Consider the following 25,409-nt stretch of genomic DNA (forward strand, 5'->3'; position numbering starts at 1 on the left):
ATGATGGCTGGTGAGTTTACCAAACAGAGACATCCTGCTGCATTCGTTGCTGTGGGTTGCTGTTTTCCACTTTGTTTTCAGGGTCTGATTCAGGTTCCAACATGTAGGGCTGTATGCTATGTGTTGACATTGTATTTTGTTTTATTATTGAGTTCATATTAGCCTAATCCTTCTGTTTATGAGATGTTACAATGATGGCGAAAGCAGTTGTGGTGCGCGCTCCCGATGTAGTGCAGTGGCAGCTGACCAATCAGTGGCAACTTATGGCGGTAGGCGGGGCTTAATGCGGAAGAGTCTCAATCCACTCATTTTGTCCACAGGCTGATCTGACAGCCTACGGAGAGGGTCGGTCTGAAGTAAATCAAGCCATTTGTGGCAATAACTCGATGAATTCCAGCCCTTCTGGTCTCAGAAATAAAAATAAATTAGCCTGAAAATGCACAGAATAGTTCCACTTTAAAAAGTCCAAACAAACTGTGAATATAACTTTTTTAAAAAAACATGAGTATAGTTCATTACTTAACTAATTAAAGCTGTTCAGGCTGTCATAGTTATTATCTCATAGCCAGTGAAATTTGGGAAATGTGCGAGCCGATCATGCAGAAGTGAAATATCTCTCTGTTACCTGTTAAAAACATGTTCATGTCCTCATTCAAAAACAATTGTGTGTTATTTTAATTTTAGACAAGAGATGTGTAGATGAGTGTTGTGAGGACTTTCTAAGGCAAATGTATTTATGTGCATCACTCTATAGGGCTGTCAGCAGAGGCTTTGGCTACAAAGGAATTCCTATGATTCAGCTCCCTGTGGAGAGTCCTCCTCATTTCCCTGTAAACACAACCCCTTTTCCTGCTGACAAAGTCATGAACTTCCCCAGGGTGCTGTGCTACAGGATATAGATAGAAAACCAAGGCAGGCCATGGCCCGTAGCCCAACGCTGGGTGCATGAAAGTGTGGGAAAGAAAATGAGGGGAGAGAAAGTTTGCTGCTGGTAGTAGAAGTAACAGGAAGTCCTGCATCTCTTTCTCTTCCCCTCCATCTTTCAGCCTCATCCTCTTTATTCCTCAGCTTCCATCTATCCATTTACCCCACCGCATCCTTTCCTCCCTTTGTAACGCTCATTCCTTTTCTACCAACACACATCAAGGACAACTTCATAAGAGTTGTCACTTGTCTGTGTGCTTCTAACCTTCCCACATCTCCTCATTTCACAAAAGCAAGATTAATTTGTAAGTAAGTAGAGACACAGAAGTCTAATCCTCATTTGAAAGCAGCAATTTAAATTTCAGGGCTTTGGGGTTTGTTACCATGACAGTTCAAAGTGCCTCCAGAAAGGGAGCAGAGGGAGACAGATCAAAACAGGGTTAAATAAAGACACATCAATACATCCCCATAAGAAGATTTGGAAAGGAACAAGTGAACTCAGCCAGTAGAATTTTATACAAAGTTTCAAAGTAGATTTCTCACTAAATGTTTCATCTAACTTCAGATTTTTTCCCATTTTCTCCTCACAACTTTTAAGACATTACACACCATATCAATTGTTATTATTTAGGGTTATGACTTTGCAATAAATGTCAGCATACATTGTATGGCTTCACATATACTCACTTGAACGTTAGCATGGTGTAGCTGCTTGCCAGGGAGACAGGGAGCTCTGAACCCTGACCGTCTTTCCCCGCACCCTTGGGACAAAGCTGGCATGACATTGCGCTCTCCATCTGAGACCTCTGCGGAAGACAAGGTATGAGCTTTTTTTTTGTATCTGATCATCACTTTCATGCGCATCCTAAATCAATAAACCCATTCTGTTATGTAAGCATGTTTGAGTAAGCATGTACACAAAGTGTGATACATCAGCATTGTGTGACAGGAGTAAGGTCAGCCAGCACTGTAAATCCTGCCTGAACAACACAACTTGAAACTTGCTTTTATGCGTCAGATGAGTTGCCTTTGTCTCTGCAATTGAGACTTTTTTTTAAAGCCTCAAAGTGATCATGAGCAACAATATTTTAGTCATTTTGCTTCAACACTGCCTTGTCATCACTGCCAAAACGCTGATGTAGGACTGGGCTTGAAACGCTTTAGCACCCTCTACAGCTCCACTGATCTTTTGGCATTCTTGCAATTATTATAAAACAGGAAAGCACAGATATCCTATTGCTTTGTCTTAAATGTACGCTGAAACAAAACTATGTTAATCTCAATCTTTATAGCAGTTTTCAGGCAAATCAAAGAACCTCCTAATTTAAACCTCAAAAATAAAGGAACCACAATTAAGTCTGTAGTCTATGAGTAACTATAAGCTCTTTCATTTTAGAAGAAGCAACATCATTGGGGGGGGGGGGGGGGGGGGGGGGGGTTATATATGGTGAGGAGAATTTTTTAACTTTACCCAATTTGAGCCAGAAAAATAGGGGAAATGGGATCTCTCTATTCAGAACCACAACAGCAGCTTCATATCAGCTCAAATATATTTAGGAAAGTATTTGGACAACCAGGTAAAAAGACCCTGCAGTAGTCTGGCTCTACATGGCATTAACCAGTTTGCATAGACCAGTTTCACAGCATCCCTTTGAGAATGAATGCTTCTTATTTTAATAGTATCAATGAAAAAAGGCCACTTTAGATTCATATTTTATATGTAGCTTAAATATTAAGTCCTGGACAAAAACAAAAAGGTTCTTCACAGCGGAAGTGGAACAACTCAAATACAATTTATGGTAGCAGAATAATATCTATATCTGGCAAAAGAAGGAAGGAAGAAAGAAAGACATGTAGTTTACTGTCAGGATTGTGGTTTCCTCTTTGAGTTTGTGAGAACATGCTAATAGCGCTTTCTGGTGGTGGAAAGTGTTACTGCATGTAATTTAATGCAGATAAAAAGTTATATGTATAATGACATTTACACTGTTTAATCATAATGTTTTTTAAATTTAAATACGACATGTCTGAATAAATGTAACACTGACTCACATGTGTCACTTTGAATCACCCTGTTGTTGAATTATAAATAAACTTGCCTTTCCTCATGTCAAGACTGTCACAATATATAACTTACCAGCAGATTTGATATTTTCCTTGTAGCCCAAAGGTGGCACAGCTGGCACTTTTCTCTCTTCTCTTTTCTTTCCAGACTCTGACTCTTCCTTATAGTTTGTCTCACACAGTCGCTTTTGTGGCTGGATGTTATTCTGAATGCCTTCATCAGCACCCATCTTTGCCTTTTGCGTTTCAGCTTCCACTGTGTTTTCCATTAAGAACACTCCTTCCAGGTTAAGAGTGTTGTCTTCCAGCACAAAGCTGATGGGTTCAAACTGCACCACTGGGCCCTCTCTGTGCTCCCTTACCATCTCAGTCCCTGTATAATCATTTGGCCATAAGCCACTGGGAAAAACACATTGCCTTTTTGTTCTGACCGTTTCAGACTCTGACTGCTGATAAAGTTTCCCTCCATCTTCTGTTCCATTAGTGGTCTCTACAGCAGAGTTGGACAGATGTTGCCTCCACCTTAATTGACCACCAAAGTCTTCTAATTTGCTTCTGGAGGTAGTCCAAGTAATGTGATCTGTTTGTTCAGTGCAGGCTGACACCAGGTGAGAAACTGCAGCAGGTTCCTGCTTATGAGAATTGGGCTGTTCTGTTGCGGGAGTCAGCTTCATTTCAGGACTTTCCACATCTGGGAATTTCTCAACAAGGAAGGATGGTCTTTTTCTTCCAGCAGAACTTTAAAGGAAGAAAGAAACTGGGAATGAACATACCAAATCTTTCACTGTGGCAAGGACAGATGAGCATCAACATAGGCTTAATGTCTAACTACCAATACAACTTGATTTTAATAATTAATCTAATATCTGCTCCTTCTTTTAGAAGACAAAAAAAGGCCATTATAATTTTCTCTGCCTCTTACTTTCTGCAGGTTGTGGCTTGATGCTCAGCACGCCTGTCCAGTATTTGGAGGGAGAGGTCATGCTTGTCTCTATAACAGAGAGATGCTTCTATCTCAGGAACCTCTCGCTGAGAGGATAACACAGCCTGGCTGGATGGGGAGGCAGGGGGCTCTGAGCACCTTCTGTGGGAATATGTCTGCAAGCACTGAGAAAAGGGCACAGTCTGAGAGGTCTGCCTTTGGAGTGATGACTCCCAGCAGGAGGACTGGGATGACAGGGAACAATCTGTTGTCTGTGAGTACTTATAGGAGGTCCAGGTCTGAGAGTATTGCTGGTTGTTGAGGGAGTTATGGTCAGCGGTGGAAATGGAGGACACCTGGGGCCTGGATCACATCAGAGAACAACTTATGTTACACGTACAGTTACTACATTTAAGATCACCCAGGCCAATTTTCTTATGTATCAATGTGATCCAAGTAAAAAAATGTCAAACTATAACAAAAAGATTTAAAATGTAACCCAATACCACCTTAATGGTACAACTTCATCAATGGGAAAAGTTTGTCCTTATAATGCAAAGAACTGTTTAGATCTTTTACTAACAATAATTCCGCCTACGATTAAAAAACGTCTTTGCATTTAACATTTCTCTACTTATCAGAAACACTGAACACAGAATACGTTTAGAAATTTCTTACAGCTGAACTTTGGACTATGAGGGCAATTTATGGCTGTTACTAAATAATCAAATAACTTTCCGCACCTAATGTTTGCTAAATGCAGCCAAGTTCTGTACTGCTGAGTCATAACCAGGTTACCCAACGGCTTGCTAAAGAGAAAGGCTCAGCTGGCGTTGGCGAAATTAGTATAGTCTATTTGAGAAGATTACAAACCAAACAGGTCTCCAATCAACTATACATTAAACACTTGATTATAATTTAACATCACTGCTGGGTTTTTTTGTGTGTGTGAATAAATCCTCTAGTTCATCTGACTTACCAGTGTGCATCTCTGCCTTTCCCTTCCACCTGACTCCTGCTGCTCAAAGCCCAAAACTCCCTCTTGCTGTCATTACACCTCTCCACTACTACATAACATCAGAAGAGACTTAAATCCATAAAAGATTTTTTAAAAATGACAGAGCACATTTGTCATCTATAGCAATATGCTTCTGTGATTCACTGTTGTCTGCGATTATCAAACTCCATAAAAGCCTAAATATTAAAAATAAAAAATAAACTTCCATCAGAAAAGTAAAAAAATGCCTGACAGGAACTTGTGGACAAGCACTAATATTAAAGGGGTTTTGGAATAGAAACACAAAATCCATCAAGTCCCTCTTTTCTTAATTTTCTTAAAGAAAAAAACACGACTTTAAAATCAAGTTTTCAGTGCTTCAACACTGACTTTGCCTGTGTGTACTGGAGAGTTGCTGGTTTGATCTGGCCTTGTCAAGACTCTGGGCTTGCAAAGCAGCCAGGACCTTCTGCGCTGCCTGGGACAGGGGGCCTGCATACAGCCTGTTGCTGGACTGCTCCATCTCCCTAACAGAGCGACTGTCTCTTGTGGATCTTTGATTCTTTTGCTATTAAAGACCTAAAAACAAGACAAAACAAAACAAAACAGCTGCTTTCAGTGACATACACCTGATTAAAATCAGCTTATAAAAACATTTATACAATAGTGTAGGGGGGAAAAATGCACAAGATTCAATTTTACTTTATTCACCAAATGACAGAAATAATAAGGAAACAATATTTTAGAACATCAATAGACCAAACAAAACAATATGGTTTACATAGATTTTTTACATAAAATATAGACATTAATGACTAAGCAATCAAAAACACCACTGTTCCTTGTCTTCAGAAGACTGCGTATCAGAAGGGATGGGAAGCTGAGGCAGCACTGGCTGCAAGAGCTCTTCATGTGTACTGTCAGGATTTACTGCTGCCCTCTCTTGGCCATTTTGCTTTCCAGATCTTCCACCATTTTCTGCAGCAGCCGAGCATCCAAGTGGAAGTAGATATACAATTCCCTCTCCTGCCTTAGAAGAGGATTGCGCTCTAGCTGAGAGCGCTTGGCTTTGACTTCTCCAAGAATTTCATGCATTAGTTGTTGCAGCTTCTGCAGGTGAGACTCTGCCTCCACAAGCTTCTGTGTCAGCTCCTGTAAAAAAATGATAGAAAAACAAAGCAAATATGTTAAACTTGAACTGCCTAAAGGAGCACTCTGATCACTAATAAAACATTAGAAATAAACTTCTCTCATTTTTTTTAAACATAATACATAAAAGTATGACATCAATGGATGAAAAACTTTCATTTGTGGTTGATAGCAAATGAATGCAGCTTCACATACTACAGAAAAGTTTAACTATATACAGCTTTTTAAATGAAAAAATACTGCACCAAAAAAAAATAAATAAAAACACCACCAGATATGTCTTCTCTTTAAGAAGGTGGCCTGTAGACAACAGCTGTGACTCAGCAGAATAAAATCTGATAGCAGGCGAGTAATGTATGCCAACAGACGTGATCACTCACAATCCACAGGTCATAAAGTGTGTAGAAAAACTGATTCAAAGAAATCCATTATGTATACTGTGTACAGAGGTTATCGGAGTTTCAGAGGGACATATAAAGACTTGTTTAAAGAGTTGGTCAAGATAGTAAATATCAATCTATTATCTTCAAGCCAGATTTAAGGCTGTCTGAGTTTTTTTTTTTTGCCATTTTCTAAAGAAGTGTGAAACAGAAGAAAAGAGCTGAGGTCCTACAAGACTTAGGATTTTAGATGAAGATTGTTTGAGAATCTGTTTCTTTTAGAAATATAGAAAATAGTGCAAGATATGTTTCTGTGCTAATAGTACCCAACATGTGGCCCATTTAACTGCTTAACACAAGACGAACGTGCAAAAGACAAACATTGTGCTCCCAGCTTCCCTCGCCAACAGTGACCAGTAATAAATAATTTAACGTTGGCTGACTCACATTAAGACTTGAATATATTCTGTATGGTTGTTCAAGAAGACTAAAAAGAAACAAACCCACCTGTGCATTGGGGCAAAGGAGCTCCGGGTCAGTAATGGCCGTTGGACATACCTGCGGCCTTAAGACCAGCTGCTGGAGCTCTGTGTACATGGCTCTGTGGAGTGCCTCGCAGTCACTATAAAGTCGTGCTGCGGTGTAGTGCTGCTCCCGAGAGGCACCGGCTAGTGAATCCCGGGTGGACTGGAGGTTGTTCGCCAGATCGCAGGCAGCCTGATTCAGAGTTTCAAACGTTCGAAAAGGCTCTGATCTACCGTGGTCTGAGTCATGGTCAAGAATCTGGAGCAGTCTGAGGAGAGTTTTCAGTATAACAATAAGCAGGAGTTCAAAGTAAGACTGTCTTCATTTATTTGAATGTACAGCATGTAGAGAACAGGAAATAGTGAGCATCACAGTATTGCAGAGGCTCAGAAATAGCCTTGATCTTGTAAAAATTCACATATCAGATTTAATCAACTCTCATTAATTTAAGATTAAAAAAAAAAAAAAAAAAATGGCAATCATGTAAAATATGTCCCTCTAATGAGTCATTCTAGTAAAACTGCTGTTAAGTTATGTCATTGGTATATAGTGAAAAACTTCAAACCTGCTGAACGCAGCATCCTTGGAGGTGATAATGGGGTTGGGCCTCGGGTTGATTGCTAGGTCTGGGTGTGCCAGAGACTCAATTCTTAGAATTGCTGCTTCACCTTCCGTCACCAGTCTGCCACCAACTTCTCTCAGCTGCTTCTGGCACATTTTCCATCTCCTCAACTCCATCTCCTGAGCTAGAAAGACCAGCTCGAAGGATGCTTTCTGACGGAGTAAGTAGTCACGTACCTGTGTGGAAAGACTCAGATTTCAATTTAGTTCATTACAGATGGTTTCCATTTCTAGTGGTTTACAGTATATATATAACAGTCCCATGCTTTTGTTGTCTGTATAATTCCTAAAATAAACATCTACTGACACATAAGGGTAAAACAAAAATAAGGGTATTTCTTTTTATTTATTTCTTTTCTCATTAAGAACAGACTGATTAGTAAACAACATGCATCATATTTAATAACTTTAGAGCAAGAAATGTTAATACTCAGTCGCCTGTCCCTGACCATTTACAAGTCAGTGAGAAATACACATGAAAATAAGTTTTCACCACAAATTTCATAGAAAAGGTCTCAGAGTGAAATTAGTGGTGTCAGTTACTAACCTGGTCCTGTTTGGAGGTGTAGTAGTCTTGCCTGGCCAGTTGTAGAGCCAGGTCTCCCCTCACAACTGGAACATTAAGCAGCCTGGCTGACTCCCTGAGGGCTGCTGGTACTGGTCCATGAAGCAGGGCTTCCAGTTCAGCCTCCACAGCCTGCAACTCCTTTTTGGACACAACTTTGCGAACATGCAGTGAAGAGGAAGTAGAAATGCTCTAGTAGAATTAGATAACATATATAAATTAGAGACTTGAAAAGGGAGTTGAGGCAGTAAAACACACACACACACACACACACACACACACACACACACACACACACACACACACACACACACACACACACACACACAAAGTATATGTTCATGTTACCTTATTATGACAAGCTTTTTCTGAGAGCCAGTCCAGTGCAGCCTTAACACTCTTCTCCTCTGCCACAGCCTGCATCAGCTGATGTTGAGCCACAATGTGCGACCACTGAAGTCTAGCCATCTCTGTTCTCCTACGCTCAATTGCACTGTCCTCCCTTTGTGTGCCCGCATGCCCATTCTTTTCCTCCTCTTCATTTTCACAAGAACTGAGATCAAGAACCTGGAAATGCTCAGAGCAGGATGTTTCAACAATGTCTGAAATGCCCTGGAAAAAATGCTTCTGTGTGAAGGCTGCAAGTGTTTTAGTGTTGAGCTCCTCTTGATGCAGGTAGGGATCCAAGGACAGCTGAGAGAGGAGGATAGTAGACGTCTGGGAAGCAGGGAGTTTTGACTGATTCACAGAGTCTCCTTTTTGCTTATTTTCTGGTTGGGCAAGATATGACTCAAGCTTGCACACCTCATCAATGAGATTTTGAAGCATTGTGTTGGTGTCAGCATTCTCAGCACTGATAGAAGCACTGGCCTCATTTAGCCTAAATGCAGCGCTGTCCAGCTCAGCGGTCAGTTTCAGGTCAACATCTGAACGTGATGTGGCTAAAACCTGCAATTTGTTGTAGCGTTGTTGCTTTAGTTCTTTCTCTTTACACAGTGCCTGCAGCTCTGTCTCCAAATCATCTAAGGTCAGACCGCTCTCTGAGGATGAGGGAAAAAAGGGTTCCAAAATGTTTGCACTGCTCCCATCTGCAGGTCCGAGGGTTTTGAGGACCTCAGTTAAGGCTGCTTCGTCCAGAATTGGTTTCCCAGACTTTTTTAGCTCCTGAAACGCAAGGGCCTCTTCGGTAGTGAGGACGTTGCTCCGGTTGAGGGTCCGGCAGACAAAGCGCAAGAAGTGCAGGTTCTCCGGTGAGCAATCAAACAGCCAATCGAACTCTGAGGCCTTCAGTAAAGATGCGCCTGGATACCCCAAACGCTCCAGGGCCTCCACAAACTGGGCACCGTTTAACATGTTTAATCTCTGTTCCCACCTCACAATGAACTAGTCTGTCATCCAGCAGCACAGGATAGATTAAGGAAGATTAGACAGAAAGTAAAAACAGTGAGAAAAATATGAGAAAACATAAGTATGATCTTTTGAGATTAGTTACATAGTAAGTAGGTGTCATGTTTCTTTTCAACCAGCCCCTCTAAGTAAAACTTAATTATAAATGCTGCAGTTGCATTGGTCAATAAAAAAAAATCTCCAGAATTAACTAATAAAACACCAAAACTAGAGAAAATGTGGTTTTATATTATCACAGATTTACACAACTAAATATCTATCAGCAGCAGTCGGTAAAGTAAGAAAACATCCACAAATTGGTCGAATTTTTGGTTGTAACTTTTATCTTAGAAAAGAAAACGGCAAATGTGCAAAATCGATCACATTTCATTCTGGTAAATTTCATCACATTTCAGACTGCAATTCAAAGGGAAATCATCTACTAACTAACTCCTGTGTTTAAAATGGGGTAATAAAGGGCATTTTACTACCAAAAACCTTCCTGTGTACTGACAACCCAAAGCATAAAAACCACAGAGAAAACATAACAGAACTACACAAGAACTTCTGACAAGATCTCTGTATCATTAGTGTAATCGCGAATTATATCAGAGTTTTCTGGATACATCAAAGCTGTAGTTAATTATTGGTGAATAAAACCAGCAAAAAAAAACTTTGTTTTGCTCTGACGCTAAAGATGGAGTAAAATAGTAATTAACTACCTGGTTTATACGCCATATTGAGCTTTTTCTGATTATTTTATTCTATAAATCAACAGGATCTTTAGAAATCCAATTAACTCAAATAATTTATGGAGACAATACTGATTACTCATTACAAGACAACGTTGATTTATATTATTTCAGCTTCATTCAATTAAGGAAAACTTTTCTGTTAAAGTTCCTAAGTTTCTTTTAAAACTGTCGGTTTTGTTGTTGTTGTCGTTTTTAACCAAACCTGACAGATGAATTCTTAGAGAGATATACGACTAAAAGACAAGATAAGTGGGCAGACTGTTTGCGTTTGACAACGTTGAAGGAGTCCAAGTTAGCAGCAATAATGCAAACAAATCTCTCACAACTAGCTCATTAGCTTTAGCTAACAGTTGTTGTCCCGTTAGCGGCTTGTAAATAAGGCAGGTAGCACGGTTAGGGTGCGTTTTAGTCGAAATACTGTATTCAAACACCACAATACTTACAATTTTATGACAAATGTCTGACAATCTCTTGGTAGCAATCTGTCCCAACCGGATATTTGCCCGCGCCAAACTTCCAAAATGAGCCTGCGTCACCGCGCCGCCTCACAGTAACGCTCTTGCCCATTCGTCCATTGCTGAATTACTCCTCCAACCAATCATAGTTTAGTATACTGATTTGTGTCCTTCCCTTTCTTCTGCTCTTCCTACAATTTCATATAAATCCATGCACGTCAATTCGTGCTGTTAGTGTAAACGCCTACAGTGTTTTTGTAAAGGCAAAAAGAAAAGTACTCCGGTAGGTCTGACACCAATGACTTTTTACTTTTAAATGTAGTTTTTTTGGTTTGTAATAGCTTGCAAATGTTATCTTTGCTTTAGTCTATATTTATGTTTCCTAAATATGTATAGTCGTATAGGTATGGCAAAGACAGTAATATGTCACGTTGTATTTTTATGCCAAAGATACTTAATTTATTGATATAGCTGTATGATTATATACTATACCACACTATATTGTACTATACTAATTTTATACATATACATATATACACATATGTACACACACACACACACACACACACACACACACACACACATATATATATATATATATATATATATATATATATATATATATATATATATATATATATATATATATACACATATACATATACACACACATTGATTATATATATATCACCATAATATATACATACATTATATGTATATATTATATACATATATATATTATATATTATATTATATGTGTGTATATATATATATATATATATATATATATATATATATATATATATATATATATATATATATATATATATATATATACATATATATACATACACACACACACAGAGTTGTGCTCATATGTATTACCCTTATTACCCTTTCATTAAAGGCTGAATTTACAACAGTCACTCAAAAAACTGGAGACTTAAAAAAGTAACAATAACTAAAAGTTTGCAAAAATATAATTTATTAATATAAGACAGTTTTTTCCATTTAATATTGTTGAAAAAAGAAAGAGAAAAAAAAAACAATTTGTTCCTGAACAAATTAGATCACTTTTCTTTTGAATAGTGAGACAAAATACCTGTCAACAGGTGCAGAAGTCTGACTGAGAGGAACAGAAAACACCTGACTAGCAGAAACATTAAATGATTGTTCAACAAAATATTAGTTTATGAGTGATGGAATATGTAATAAATGACCTTATATGTTTGCTTTTTAAAAACAATATTTCTATTGAACCAGAATTATAAAATATTTATTATTACTAGTCATTCATTCATTCATTTTCCGAACTGCTTATTCCAATTCAGGGTCGTGGGGAAGCTGGAGCATATCCCCGCCGGCTTTGGGCAACAGGCAGGGTACAGCTTGCCAGTCCATCGCAGGGCCACACACAGAGAGATGAACAACCACACTCATGCTCACACTCACTCCTAGGGGCAATTTAGAGTGACCAATTAACCTATCATGCATGTGTTTTTGGAAGGTGGGAGGAAGCTGGAGTACCTGGAGAGAACCCATGCATACACGGGGAGAACATGCAAACTCCACACAGAAAGGCCACTAACCAAACCAGCCAAGGATTGAACCAGTGACCTTCTTGCTGTGAGGCCACAGTGCTAACCACTGCGCCACCGTGCAGCCCTATTACTAGTCATCTTATTTTACAGGCAACTGTTTTTTCCCTTCTTTAATGAAAGGGTATGAATAAATATGAGCACAACTGTACATACATACACACACACACACACACACACACGTTATAACTATATATGATTGTTTTTTCATGCGTAGCCAATACATAATTTGTTTCTACGTATTTCTGTTGTGATAGCTGTATAACAACTTGAAGGCATATAACAAGTGATTTTCATCCGTTATAATTATTATATTTATAATTTTTTTTATTATTAGTAGTAGTAGTAGTAATATTAGTCACAGTAGTAGTTGCTGGTGTTGTTCTTGTAGTAGTAGTAGTGTCCAAATGAAATATGTAACTGTTATTGTTCAGGATTTTTTCCTCTTTTGTACCACCTTAATTTTCTTCACAGCAGTTTTTCCATCCATGCTGATGTCAGTGCACAATTTTAATGATGTGTAGTAGCAGTAGTGCCCATCTCATATGCCAGTCAGTTTCTGATTTAAGTAATGAAGATATTTGAATAGTTTCATACTGTAATAATTATATCATAAACTCAGTATGTCTTCTCGTCTCTCAAGCAAACCTGAATGGTTGTGTGGTGGTTAGCACTGCCACCCTATAGGAAGAAGATTGCTGGTTTGAATCTTGGCATATGGAGTGTGTCCCCATGTGTGTGTATGTTCTGATGATTTCCTCTTACAGTCCAAAAACATGCATGTATGATAGGTGTTTTATCATTTTTACTAGACACAACTATTTTTTGTTACTTGTGTATTTTTTTCCCATTATTTTTTCTTTCATTTCTTTCTAGGAAGCGCTTCATAGGCATCACATTATTCACAGCTCTGGGTGTGACACTGCTGTACCGTGTGTTCCTATCTATTCATTTACAGTTAACAGCTCTGCACTTTACAGCTAAATAATCATGGTCAAAGCCAAGTCATGGATCCTGGCCAAACATTTTGTTGGTCCCCCAAAGAATGCAGACTTCAAGCTCCAGGAGGAGGAGCTCTCGAAGCCCAAAGATGGAGGCAAGATATAATTTTATCCATAAGTCTTTTTTGTTTTGTTTGTTCTCAACTGTTAATTAACATGTAAACATTGTTTTCTTTCAGAGGTGGTTTTGGAAGCAATCTTTCTCAGTGTGGATCCATATATGAGGTTGGTGAAGTGTTTATACACTACAAAATCATTTTATAAGCTAAAAGTATATAGTGTGTATTTACAGTATATATACACACATCTGTATGTGTCATTAGGCCATTCAGCCAGCTTTACATGAAGGAGGGAGATGCGATGATTGGAACCCAAGTGGCAAAGTAAGTAAAGCAAGTGCACTTACACTCACGCACAGAAAGCTCATTTATCCTTTCCAAGGTGTTGTTTTGTAGAGTGACTTGTGTCAGATATTTTAACTAGAAATTTCTGCAAAAAACACCATCTTCTAAGGCATCAGTGTACACACGTGTTAGCTAAACTGCATTTATCAGGACCGATTTAATTAATTTTTAATCAAGGTCATTTCAGTCAGTCTAAAATGTTTTCAGTCATCAATCTCAAATGAGAGCTGAGGCCGCATTTCAAGTCATGTCATGTTATCTTTGTTTTGAACTCTGCTGCTGCTCCATGAACAACCTGCACATGCTCATATGCCGTGCTCTGCCAGGACTGATGGCCCAAGAAGATGATGGGGAGGAGAGGGTGCCCTGTATTTCCTGGTAGATCAAATCAAATCAAACTTTATTTCTTGAGCACTTTTCATGCCACGGGCAACACAAAGTGCTTTACAAGATAAAATCAAGTCATATGGATTAAAACAAACAGTGGATAAAAAGGCATTTAAAAATAATAGACACAAGCTCTTTCCACACACTCACACACACACACACACACACACACACGGACATAGAGCAAAGAACCCACCCACACACACCCACACACACCCCCCCACCCACATTCCCCAAAAAAACCATCATTCCCTGAATACTGTCTCTGTATTACTGTAATACTCTGTAATACTGTATTTCCTGGTAGATGGTGGTTACTGGAGTCCTGACTGGGATGGAGACATACTTTGGAGACCTTTGGTGATGTAGAGCAGAGGGTTTGTGATGGAAGAGATCTGGAACATGTATAAGAGTGTTCAGTCTTACTCGGAGGAATATTTATCCGCAAAGCTAATAGACAACTACGTAAAAGAAATTATTTTAAACTCATGTGTTTAGGTTTGAATTTTAGAGAACATATAAAGCACAACACAAAATCTGAAAGTAAAGTAGAGATCCTATAATACAAGAGTCTAAATTCACAACATGGTGTAAGTAGGTAGAGCAAGAGGGCCTGTCATTGTTCAGTCATGTTTTAGGCCTTTACTTGTGAGCCAAGAATCAGAGCACTTGAATGCACCTTATGTAGCATTGTCTTGCATAGATATGCTACAGGGTTATTCCTATAACCTTTCAGCACATTTTTTTCAGCCCTTTCATAACCTAAAAGAGTTACATCAATCTTATATACTGCTTGACATGTATTTCTTTTCAGATTATTATTTGAAATAGAATATTGTGCCCTTTGATTGCGCTTTTTGGTGTAACCCCTTCACAATACCTCCAGAATAAACCCTAATAAAACATAAGACTTCTCTGCTGGCCATAAAACTGATCCATAAAACTGGAAGGACTCCCAGTCCCCAATATTTGGCCAGTAGATCAAAAATGTGATGAGTACCATTCAGTTAGAAAAGATCAAGTTTACCGTTAAAGGAAGTGTTGAAAAATCCCCCCCTTCCTGGCAATCATTTATAAACTTGGTTGAGAATATATTAGCTGGTGAAACTGATTCATAATTGTGTAGTTGTTCATGTTTATCATCAAGTAATGCATTGATCTAAATGTGTGTAGTGTGTACAGTGATAATTTCTTTCTTTCACTGTCAAGATTTATGTGAGATCTGGTACCAAGGGGTGGGATGGGGTGGGAGTATTGTTATATGTTTGCATGTTTAATTGTCACAAATATGAAAAAAAATACTTTGATCTAAAAAAGAAATAGAGTATTATAATGTTCATGTATATATAAAATATGTTGGTAGATTAAAGGCATTCCTGCGGTTTGTGAGAACATTTTGGGCATTCCTGCAGCATTGCAGGAATACCAGGGCTTAAAAAGAGGATAATTATGGGGTTTCTCAAAATGGTGTCTTTATGATGCAGCCGCGGGTGCATCATCAGCTCCACTCTCGTTCCATCTGTCAATAAACGTATAAAACATCTATTTTCAGGTTCTGTGTTTTGCTTCAGCATCATATCTTTTTAACGGTAGTTGTGCCGCACACATTTTAATCTTGTTCATGTCTGTGCATTGACACCTTGCAGGTGTAGCGCGCTTTAAATCATCTCTTTGACACTGCAGACTGATGCAACAGATGTTGGGAAATTTTGAATAACACATTTCTTCTGTTTTCTTGTCTTTTGTACAGAGTTATCCAGAGTAAAAACACAGCATTTCCTGTTGGAAGCCACGTTGTGAGTAACTCTGGTTGGAGAAGCCACAGTGTCTCTGATGGGACGGACCTCATTCCCATCATTTCTGATTGGCCTCAGGATGTATCATTGTCTCTGGCTCTGGGATCCATCGGCATGCCAGGGTAAGATTATGTTGCAACGGAAACATTTCCAAGTTGTTCACATCTGGACTGAAGACACTTCAATGAAACTATCAGGAAAAGTGTGTTTTTGAAACCTGTTCTTTATTTTTCTCCTTTTCTGCAGACTGACAGCTCTGTATGGGATTGAGGAAGTTTTGGGATTGCAGAAAGGTGAGACCCTGCTGGTGAATGCTGCAGCTGGAGCAGTGGGATCTGTGGTGGGACAGATTGCCAAGATCAAGGGCTGTAAGGTGGTGGGCTCAGCAGGGTCTGATGCGAAGGTGGCGTACCTCAAAGAGCTGGGATTTGATGAGGCCTTCAACTATAAAACTGTCAGTTCTCTGGAGGAGGCACTGAGGAAAGCATCTCCTGATGGATATGACTGCTTCTTTGAAAATGTAAGCAGTGCTGTTGCAGATTGTTTTTAATAATATTTTCTTTTATTATTTTAAAGTGTAACCAAATGAGTCTCTGTCTTGGTTTAGGTTGGAGGTGTTTTTTCAAGTGTTGCTGTACAACAGATGAAGAACTTTGGGAGAATTGCTGTGTGTGGAAGCATCTCCACATACAATGATGGTACACCCCAAACAGGTGTGTTCTTCCACAGTACACACTGTCCTTATCTGTACTGATAGTCTTCCAGCAGGTATCCGTTTAACTTGATGCTCACTATAGCAGAATTAATCTCAATGCTTTTAACTCATAGTACTACTATACTTTAAAGCTCTAGAAAGCAGCATGATCTTATCAATTTTTTTTTAAGGGTGTGTATTGTTTTGTCTTTTTAAACATTTCTTTCGCCTAATCTCTTTATCAGGGTCATACCCACTGATCACCATAAACCTGAAGCAGCTTAAGGTGGAGGGTTTCATGCAAAGCAGGTGGGAACACAAACATCCCGAAAGCCTAAAGAGACTTATGGCATGGCTGAAAGAGGTAATAATCTTATTCTGACACCAGATAACATTGAGACTTTTTAAATTATTTCAGTAAACAAGAAAACTTCAGTGTTTTTCAATCTCAGTGTTTTTAATCTGATTTTATAAATTCTGTCTCTGCAGGGGAAGCTGCAGTATCGGGAGCACGTCACAAAGGGCTTTGAAAACATGCCAGCTGCTTTTATTGGGATGCTGCAGGGGGAAAACATCGGCAAGGCCATTGTAGCAGCCTGAAATGTTGCTAATAAATTACACTTTTAAACAACTCTTAAATGATGAACAGAGCTTATAATCACTATAATACAATCAATACATGCTATTTTCCTATAAAGTATCTTATCAATATATAATATTTTTCTAATCATAGCCACAATGTATTTGAAATTGAAGTGCCTCAGGGGTCTTTATTCATTTAAGAACATTTTATATTCAGTTTAAAGAAAAACTTTATGACTTACTGTGAAATAATTAGATTTGACATAGCGCTGTCTCTTAAATGCTTGAAACAGATAATTTGCTGTCTGAAACACTCGGTTTATGTGTACTGCAACAACATTCCTTGAACAGTTATTAATATTTATTTCTTTCCGTCTGTGATTGAAAAACATTTCATCAATGACATTATTTTTTAATCAATAAAACTAAGGCAACATTAGAACGGTGCTGAAGTTGTATGTGAGTGTATATTTGAATGAATCCCATTGAACAGTTCGTCTTGGAATAAAGATGTAAATGAGGAAACAAATTGTGTTTTCTGCTTTTACTGCATAAAATTGAAAATTAATTGAAAGTTGATTGATAAAAATTGATTGATTGATTGATTAACACAATTTGATCCAATGCCAGTCCTTAATGTTAAGCCTATAATATGGATATTCATGTTTAAAACATAGTTTCTGAGACCATATGCATTATTTTATTGTAAAAACTTGTCTGAAAATGGCATACAAAATCTGACATTTGTCTTCTGACCCCCAATACAATATTAATTAAATAATGCACTACAATAAATTTGGCACGTCAAACAGAATTTAACAAAATATATCAATCAATTTTTTTTGCTCATAAATGTTTTAAATTTAGCTAAAGAAACAAATTGAAAAATTGTGGATGCATAAATGCAAAAGTCCAACAAAGTAGCCTGTTTTTTTTTTGTTTTTGTTTTTTTTTGTTTTGTTTAGACTAAAACAAAGAAGTGTAATATTTAAAAGAGAATGTCAGGCTGCACAATGTAAAACTCATCACAACTGACTTTGTAAAAACAATAAATAAAAGAAATAAAATAGAATAAAATAAATTCCCATTTAAAAGTCTTTGTACAGTTTTGATAGGTCAGTTCTTTCCATACCGATAATGTGTGTGTGTGTATATATATATATATATATATATATATATATATATATATATATATATATATATATATATATATATATATATATATATATGTGTGTGTGTGTGTGTGTGTGTGTGTGTGTGTGTGTGTGTATCTCGGTAACTGTTTTGATATATATATATTTATATCAAAACAGTCACTGTGACGCTTAGTCAGTGTTGTCATATCACTGAGTTTTGCGTGGGGCGAAGTGCCAGCATTTTGTGTGAGGTTTGCTGTTCCTGTCTCGACTTCATTCAGACCAAAACGTCCTACGTCACACGCTTTGCTAAACTTTCAACCAATCACATTTAAGAATAGGCGCTTATGCCCCGCCCTCTTTCTCACACTTTCGCAGCGCGGTTGCCTGCTGGTGCCTGCTTATCCTTTCTTTGTGAGGCGAGAGACGACAGGCAAGGTAAATAAAAGACATTACGCACGATTTTAGCAGCCAGTACGAAGGTAAAAGATTAAGGCTGGCCATTTCTTATTGGTTTTTAATTGTAGCTTTGCACATTTTCTTATAAACGTGGATATCGACATCAAGAACAGTAAGACTTTATTGACTTGCTTTGATTTAAGAGGGAAGTATAAAGGAAAATATCAAGCCTTTAGTCTAGTCCTAGCTGGAAAACAAACAAAATAGCTCTTTCTGTTTTGTATACTCTACTGATTTGGGTAGATTTACGGTTTTTTTTTACATGTTTACATTCATTTAAAATGACTGCTTATTACACCAAATGGACCCTAAGCGAATGATAATGAAGAAAGTGATGTATACTTTAGAGTTTTCTCGCTCCAGAAGTCTATTTCATATGGCTGATATTAGTTTTCAACAGTTTTGACACCTTTTCTGTTTCATGACTGAGTTGTCTATAAACGGGAAGTCTTTATCTGTTTCTTGGTAGAGCATCTAAGAAAGTTTTTCACTAAACTGGGTGTGACAGAGATGTTCCAGATGTTCCTGTCTGTTTGTTGATAGCTAACAAACATATATTACTCACAGCTGCTACACAGAAACAATCATGGTCCAGGCAAAGTCGTGGATCCTGGCAAAGCACTTTGATGGCTTCCCAAAGGACAGTGACTTTAAGCTTGTGGTGGAGGAGCTCCCCGAGCCCAAAGATGGAGGCAAGATCAATTTATTTATTGTCTGGACATGGAATTAAATGGTGCATATTGGATCTTTTCAGAACTTACATAATTATTAAGCATTAAGCTTTTTAAACAAGTGCACATGTAAATGTTTTCCTTACAGAGGTGGTTTTGGAAGCGGTTTTTCTCAGCGTGGATCCATACATGAGGTGGGTGGAGAGGATTTAAATAGCCACTGCATTAAATGATTGTTATGAATCATTGCTTGAGCTGAACAGGTTGAGATTATCTGTTGTCTTCGCCAGGCCGTTCAGCAGGATCCGGATGAAAGAAGGAGACATCATGATTGGAACTCAAGTGGCGAGGTAAGGAAAACAAATTGTCAACAAGCACAATAACACACAGGTCTTTTATCCATCGTGCTGTACTGTGCAGCATGTTTTCTGTAAGAAAACACAGTCTGCACCTGCTGTCAATTACCAAACGCTTTGATTCCCAATGACTAAAGATCAACGGCGGGTCAAAACATTCCTGACTGAGTATTCAGACATGGAAATCTGTTTTCACTGAGAATGTTTTCGTCAAGTAAATTACTCAATAAACATACTTTAGAAAAAAACCTTGAAAAAAAACTGTTTGAAACCCATATGTTGTGTATTTTCTGCAATTTGGAGGCCGTCACAGTGTCCTGAAAAGCATGATCTGCCACGCATTTGTATCAGTCTGGGATGCTAAGCAACACAAACAGAACTGAGTACATGTTAACAAATGCACGGTTAGTTTCCGCTTTGCATGCGTCTGCTGTCTTCTTTGAGGTTAAATTTTCTGAGTAGAGATGCAGATTATATTGCAAGAAAAAATGACGGTCTCTTTTCCATATTGTGAAATCCAGACTCATTGAATTTGCAAGAATATTTTTGTGGGGGAAAAAAAAGTAACCCTCTGACTTGAGATAACTTCACCGTCTATACAGGCTTATTCCAGTATAGGATCACAGGAGACCAGCTGCTGTTAGCCTAGAGGCAGGCTAAACTGGTTAGGTCACCAGTCCATCACTGGGATAACACTGAGACAAACATCCTCTCTTAGGGAAGATGTGAATGGCAGGTGGAGAATCAAACCAGGGACCTTTTTGCATCACACCATCCTGGTGGTGTGGTTAAGACATGTTGATACAGGATGTGGTTTGGTTTATCTTTTTTCTGAGAAAACTCACTCCCAATATATGTGCACCTTCACTTATCAGCAAATGAACCAGTCTGGCACACACACCGTGTTCAGAGTTATTAGTGAAACTGTGACGATCATAATCAGACTTAGTGCAGACGTGGTTTTAAAAAGAAACACTGTCTCTAAACGAGAATCGTATGTTTCGGATCATCAGAAATATTTAGTGACTTTAATGTTGTGTTATTATATTTCATTTCATTATCACTATATAAACAGCAAGCATGTTGATGGCTTGTATGGCTCAGACTTGCTGGGTTTAATGGGTCTGTTTGCTGAGAACAGAACCTCAGCTATGTGAAAGCAGTGCAGCTCAACACAACTCCTACCATCGCCTTTCTTTCTTTCCTTTTTATTTATTTATTTGTTTGTTGAAATGTGTATTTTCTCTGCACCGCCTCTCCGTTTACTCTCTTCGTTTCTGGCAGGTAGATGCATCCACAGACAAAAAGCCGTAAGGGCCCTACAGTATCTGATTGGTTCAGCCTGGTGTCAGTGAAGAACAGACCCAAAGTGCTTCAGATCAACATGTTTTATGTGCTGGTGGTCAGGGAAGAAAGTCGTGTGCTTACTGTTGGCACAGGGACCATGGTGGGAAGAGGTGTAGGTTGGGCTGCTGACCTACTGAGTTTTATTAAACACACAGATCAATAAATAAAGTGTCAACCCAAAAAAAATTCATCAACTCACCAGGTAAATGCTTGTTATGCCAGATGATTGACCCGTTATGCGTACGTTTTTTTTTTTTTACCTCGGTGACGTCCCTTATGCATTGAAATCTTGACCCTCAGCACGCTTAAGGCAGCTTTGTACATTTCTGTCCGTCAGACAAGTCCAGCTGTACACGGATGATCCTGATATTAACTGTAACTCTGTTTATTTTTCACTTCCATTTTTATACAAATGCACATTACCCTCAACATATAAAAATCACAGCTAACAGACTTTGTTTAGTTTTTATGTGTTTGTTTTGTTTCTCGTGTTTTGAACAGAGTTATTCAAAGCAAAAACGCAGCATTTCCTGTTGGAAGCCACGCTGTGAGTCGTTGTGGTTGGAGAAGCCACGCCGTCTCTGATGGGACGGACCTTATTCCCATTATGCCTGACTGGCCACAAGATGTGTCATTGTCACTGGCTCTGGGAACTGTCGGCATGCCAGGGTATGTCTGTACAATACACAGTAAAATGGATACTTTTCATTTTTGTTGAAAGAAGGAAATAGTTGTGGGTTTTTTTTTTTAATGTATATTGAAGATGCTGTTATGAAAATATGTTCACAGTGAAGAAAATGAACAGGTTATTTGTCTTGTTGGTAATGTTTGGACAGGGAAACAGTTACGAGGAGTTTATATTAATTTCCAAGCTAACTGACATGCTTATGTCACTGAAACAAAAAGTCAGCTGTCGGTGTAAAATGATAGAGGGATAAGAAACATTCTTTAATGATTGAACTTTTCTAAAGGATGGGACCCCCCTTTCACTGAGTACAAATAAAATCAGTAATACGGATGTTTGATTCTGGTGAAAAGAAGGAAATGGTTTTTCTGAAGTGTTTTTGATAGAAGAAACTGTAGAATTGTCTTTTTTTTTTTGTTTTTTTTTTGTTACATAAAACAAACTTTTAAGGCTTCAGATATTTTCTCTCGACTCACTTTCCGGACACTGACATGTTTGTGTTACGGAAACATTTCCAGAAAGTTTGCATCATGAAAACAGTGTTTGTCTTTATTTTTCTCCTCTTCTGCAGACTGACGGCTCTGTATGGGATTGAGGAAGTTCTGGGATTGCAGAAAGGTGAGACCCTGCTGGTGAATGCTGCAGCTGGAGCAGTGGGATCTGTGGTGGGACAGATTGCCAAGATCAAGGGCTGTAAGGTGGTGGGCTCAGCAGGGTCTGATGCGAAGGTGGCGTACCTCAAAGAGCTGGGATTTGATGAGGCCTTCAACTATAAAACTGTCAGTTCTCTGGAGGAGGCACTGAGGAAAGCATCTCCTGATGGATATGACTGCTTCTTTGAAAATGTAAGCAGTGCTGTTTTAGATTTCACACAATTTTCTTTTATTATTTTAAAGTGTAACCGAAGTCTCTGTCTTGGTTTAGGTTGGAGGTGTTTTTTCAAGTGTTGCTTTACAACAGATGAAGAACTTTGGGAGAATTGCTGTGTGTGGAAGCATCTCCACATACAATGATGCTGCACCCCAGACAGGTGTGTTCTTGTGCTGTACACACTGTCCTCTTCTACAGTAATAGTCCTTTAGATCCTATTTTAACTTGTTGCTTGATTAAAACAAAGTGAAATACAATTAAAACTTTAAGAGTATTGACTTTTCATGTAATGTACTTTTATGTTTGTCACTAGAGGGCGCCACTGTATTGCTGAAGCTTCATAAGAGCTGTGCGGTAGACCATCATTTTATCATAAATTGTTGCCTATTTTCTCAGGACCATATCCACACTTGACCATGATCTTTAAGCAGCTTAAGATGGAGGGTTTCATGCAAAGCAGGTGGGAACACAAACATCCGGAAAGCCTAAAGAGACTGATGGCATGGCTGAAAGAGGTAATCTTATTATTCTGACACCAGATAACATTGAGACTTTTTCAGTATTTCAGTAAACAAGAAAACTTTTATTGTTTTTCAGCCTCAGTGTTGATAATCTGATTTTCTAAATTCTGTCTCTGCAGGGGAAACTGCAATATCGGGAGCACGTCACAAAGGGCTTTGAAAACATGCCAGCTGCTTTTATGGGGATGCTGCAAGGAGAAAACATCGGCAAGGCCATTGTAGCAGCCTGATATGTTGCTAGTAAATTACACTTTTAAACAACTCTTAAATGATTAACAGAGCAACATACTTGTTACCACTGTAAAATAATCATTTCAACATATCAGTGTGTGTTTAATCGAGTTGTTAATGGTAAACCTGAAGTAGTATCTGCACTGAGTCTTTGATAGTTTGTTTAGAAAACTATATGTTTTTCATTTGATTTCTTTGTATCTACATACTTTTCTTGTAGCATATGTTGTTTATCAATTTTTATACAGAAACTCAATATACTCATTGTTAAGGTGTCAAAACACAAGACTGTTACTAAATTACATGGCCTGTACCTGGATTTACAAGTGTGCACTTGTAAAATAAAATAATGATGCTTTATTGTAACTGTAAGCCTTTGTATGGACAAGAAAGGTTTTTCCTGCATCTTTAACCTTAAGTAGTAGGCTCTTATATATTTTAAAGTTGATGCAAACTTGTATAAAGAGAACAGGGAAGAAGTGCAGGATGTGAACTCTCATATGTCCAGAAGTGAGTCAATTCATTCAGTTATTCATTAAATAACAATGAAAACACTGTTTGATCAAGAGACAGATACACATTTAAATTTACGACCATGTTGTGGGTTTGAAAGGCAGCTCCATGTATACGTGTATGTTACAGCCAGGTGTGAGCCATAGTAACTGCTTAGCTTTACCTCTATGCGAAGAAAAGTTTATTAAACATTGCTTTTTATATGTTAGATATAGTAGTATCCACCACTGCGTTGTGTCATTATACATTGCGAAAAGGCATTTCTTAGACATAAAGCACATGAAGCTCTGATGTAATGATAGAGGTACTTCCTTTTGCCTCGCGCATATTGGGCGTTTTCTCGCGATATTACAACATTCATGACACGCGCCGACTCGGTCATTTACGGTAAACGAAGAATTTGTCAAGTCATTATGACTTGAAACACTTCCTACTAATTCCCATTAGTTACTAATCACCCAATTTTAGCCATGTGCCTGTCTTTAGGCCTAAGTTGGAAATAGCATCCAACCACGGGGTTAGTTGCAATATTTTTGTAGCCAGTAAGAGATAAGCCGTGATATTTTAGATGTTTAAATACCAGTAGCCTATAAAAGTGTTACCGGTGGAGAATAAATTAAAGTTTCTGGTTAACCTAAAATAAAATATAAAACACTATACGGATTAAATCCATGTGGAATGATGCTGTTGTAGCTCTAAATCTCTAAAATGTCCATTTTGGCACATCTGTTCTCCACATCCTTCCCTCGGGACGTCAGGGTTTAAAAGGTTAAGTTACAAAATGTTAACTTCCTTTTAAAAGTCAAATAGTTTTCTGTTAAAGAGAACAACAACAGTTCATAAGTTAACTATATTGTTTGTTTTACTCACCAATTTATTTTTGCACCTTTTTCTGAAACAGTTTGAAAACTATAGAGACTGGATACTAATAATTTACATGCTATTTACCCAACATTACGGTAGACTAATACAATTCAATTCAACTTTATTTATATAGTGTCAAATCACGACAATGCCATCTCAAGACGCTTTACAGACAGAAAAAACATAATGAAAGCCAATTTATAATAGCCTATAAGGAAATCAACAGATTGAGTTGGAGGGTCCAACTCAATCTCCCATCCTGAGCAAGCAACTGTATGCAAAGAATACATTGACATTTGTGTTAAATATATAACACATTTGTGTTAAATATCATAGTGTTGGTCATTTTTGCTGTTGTTACCGTTAAGAATAAACTAAATTATAGGTGAAAAATGTGGAGTTGTCATGAATTTAGAAAACGACGCGTTAACCTCAAGAAAGCACATTTAAAGCTTTCAAAGAGACAATGTAGTGCCTTGAGTCTGTTTAAAACTATTTTCCGTTTGTTAAATAAGAAAAGAAATTAAAAGTAAAGGGGGGGGGGGGGGGGG

The 25,409-nt window shown here is 38.1% G+C and overlaps 4 protein-coding genes across 4 annotated transcripts in view; 2 read left to right on the forward strand and 2 right to left on the reverse strand.

The window, feature by feature from the left end:
• Positions 1-3,971, reverse strand: part of poln (polymerase (DNA directed) nu) — a gene marked incomplete at both ends in the record, with an annotated part of 62,293 nt that extends 58,322 nt beyond the window's left edge. The window contains 3 exons of the mRNA XM_079257772.1: positions 1,612-1,730; positions 3,062-3,361; positions 3,911-3,971. Coding sequence (XP_079113898.1) covers positions 1,612-1,730; positions 3,062-3,361; positions 3,911-3,971 — 480 coding nt within the window. The remainder of the gene's footprint in view (positions 1-1,611; positions 1,731-3,061; positions 3,362-3,910) is intronic.
• Positions 3,972-5,834: 1,863 nt separating this feature from the next.
• Positions 5,835-10,773, reverse strand: haus3 (HAUS augmin-like complex, subunit 3; the record flags this gene model as incomplete). The annotated part of the gene is made up of 6 exons (XM_079258008.1): positions 10,732-10,773; positions 8,496-9,535; positions 8,130-8,339; positions 7,527-7,759; positions 6,944-7,229; positions 5,835-6,059 (listed from the first exon to the last, which is right to left on the reverse strand). The coding sequence occupies exons 2-6, from the start codon at positions 9,498-9,500 to the stop codon at positions 5,835-5,837; spliced, it is 1,959 nt and encodes a 652-aa protein (XP_079114134.1). The 5' UTR covers positions 9,501-9,535; positions 10,732-10,773.
• A 2,558-nt stretch (positions 10,774-13,331) lies between these two features.
• On the forward strand, positions 13,332-17,223 carry LOC306769515 (prostaglandin reductase 1-like; the record flags this gene model as incomplete). Its single annotated transcript, XM_079258142.1, has 8 exons — positions 13,332-13,437; positions 13,522-13,567; positions 13,666-13,725; positions 15,884-16,051; positions 16,176-16,449; positions 16,537-16,642; positions 16,869-16,987; positions 17,113-17,223. The coding sequence occupies 8 exons, from the start codon at positions 13,332-13,334 to the stop codon at positions 17,221-17,223; spliced, it is 990 nt and encodes a 329-aa protein (XP_079114268.1).
• A 1,505-nt stretch (positions 17,224-18,728) lies between these two features.
• LOC306768885 (prostaglandin reductase 1-like) lies at positions 18,729-23,784 on the forward strand. The gene is made up of 9 exons (XM_079257352.1): positions 18,729-18,779; positions 19,368-19,492; positions 19,620-19,665; positions 19,762-19,821; positions 21,676-21,843; positions 22,431-22,704; positions 22,784-22,889; positions 23,126-23,244; positions 23,370-23,784. The coding sequence occupies exons 2-9, from the start codon at positions 19,387-19,389 to the stop codon at positions 23,478-23,480; spliced, it is 990 nt and encodes a 329-aa protein (XP_079113478.1). The 5' UTR covers positions 18,729-18,779; positions 19,368-19,386; the 3' UTR covers positions 23,481-23,784.
• The last annotated feature ends 1,625 nt before the right edge of the window (positions 23,785-25,409 follow it).

Source organism: Telmatherina bonti (genome assembly GCF_933228915.1).
Source record: "Telmatherina bonti genome assembly, chromosome: 18".
NCBI lineage: Eukaryota > Metazoa > Chordata > Actinopteri > Atheriniformes > Telmatherinidae > Telmatherina > Telmatherina bonti.

Bases quoted from the DNA above. Each gene is read 5' to 3' on its own strand.
- LOC306768885 (XM_079257352.1), top strand. From the start codon at position 19,387: ATGGTCCAGGCAAAGTCGTGGATCCTGGCAAAGCACTTTGATGGCTTC. The intron at 21,844-22,430 runs GTATGTCTGTAC...CCTCTTCTGCAG, and splicing joins GGAACTGTCGGCATGCCAGG to ACTGACGGCTCTGTATGGGA. The intron at 22,890-23,125 runs GTGTGTTCTTGT...CTATTTTCTCAG, and splicing joins TGATGCTGCACCCCAGACAG to GACCATATCCACACTTGACC.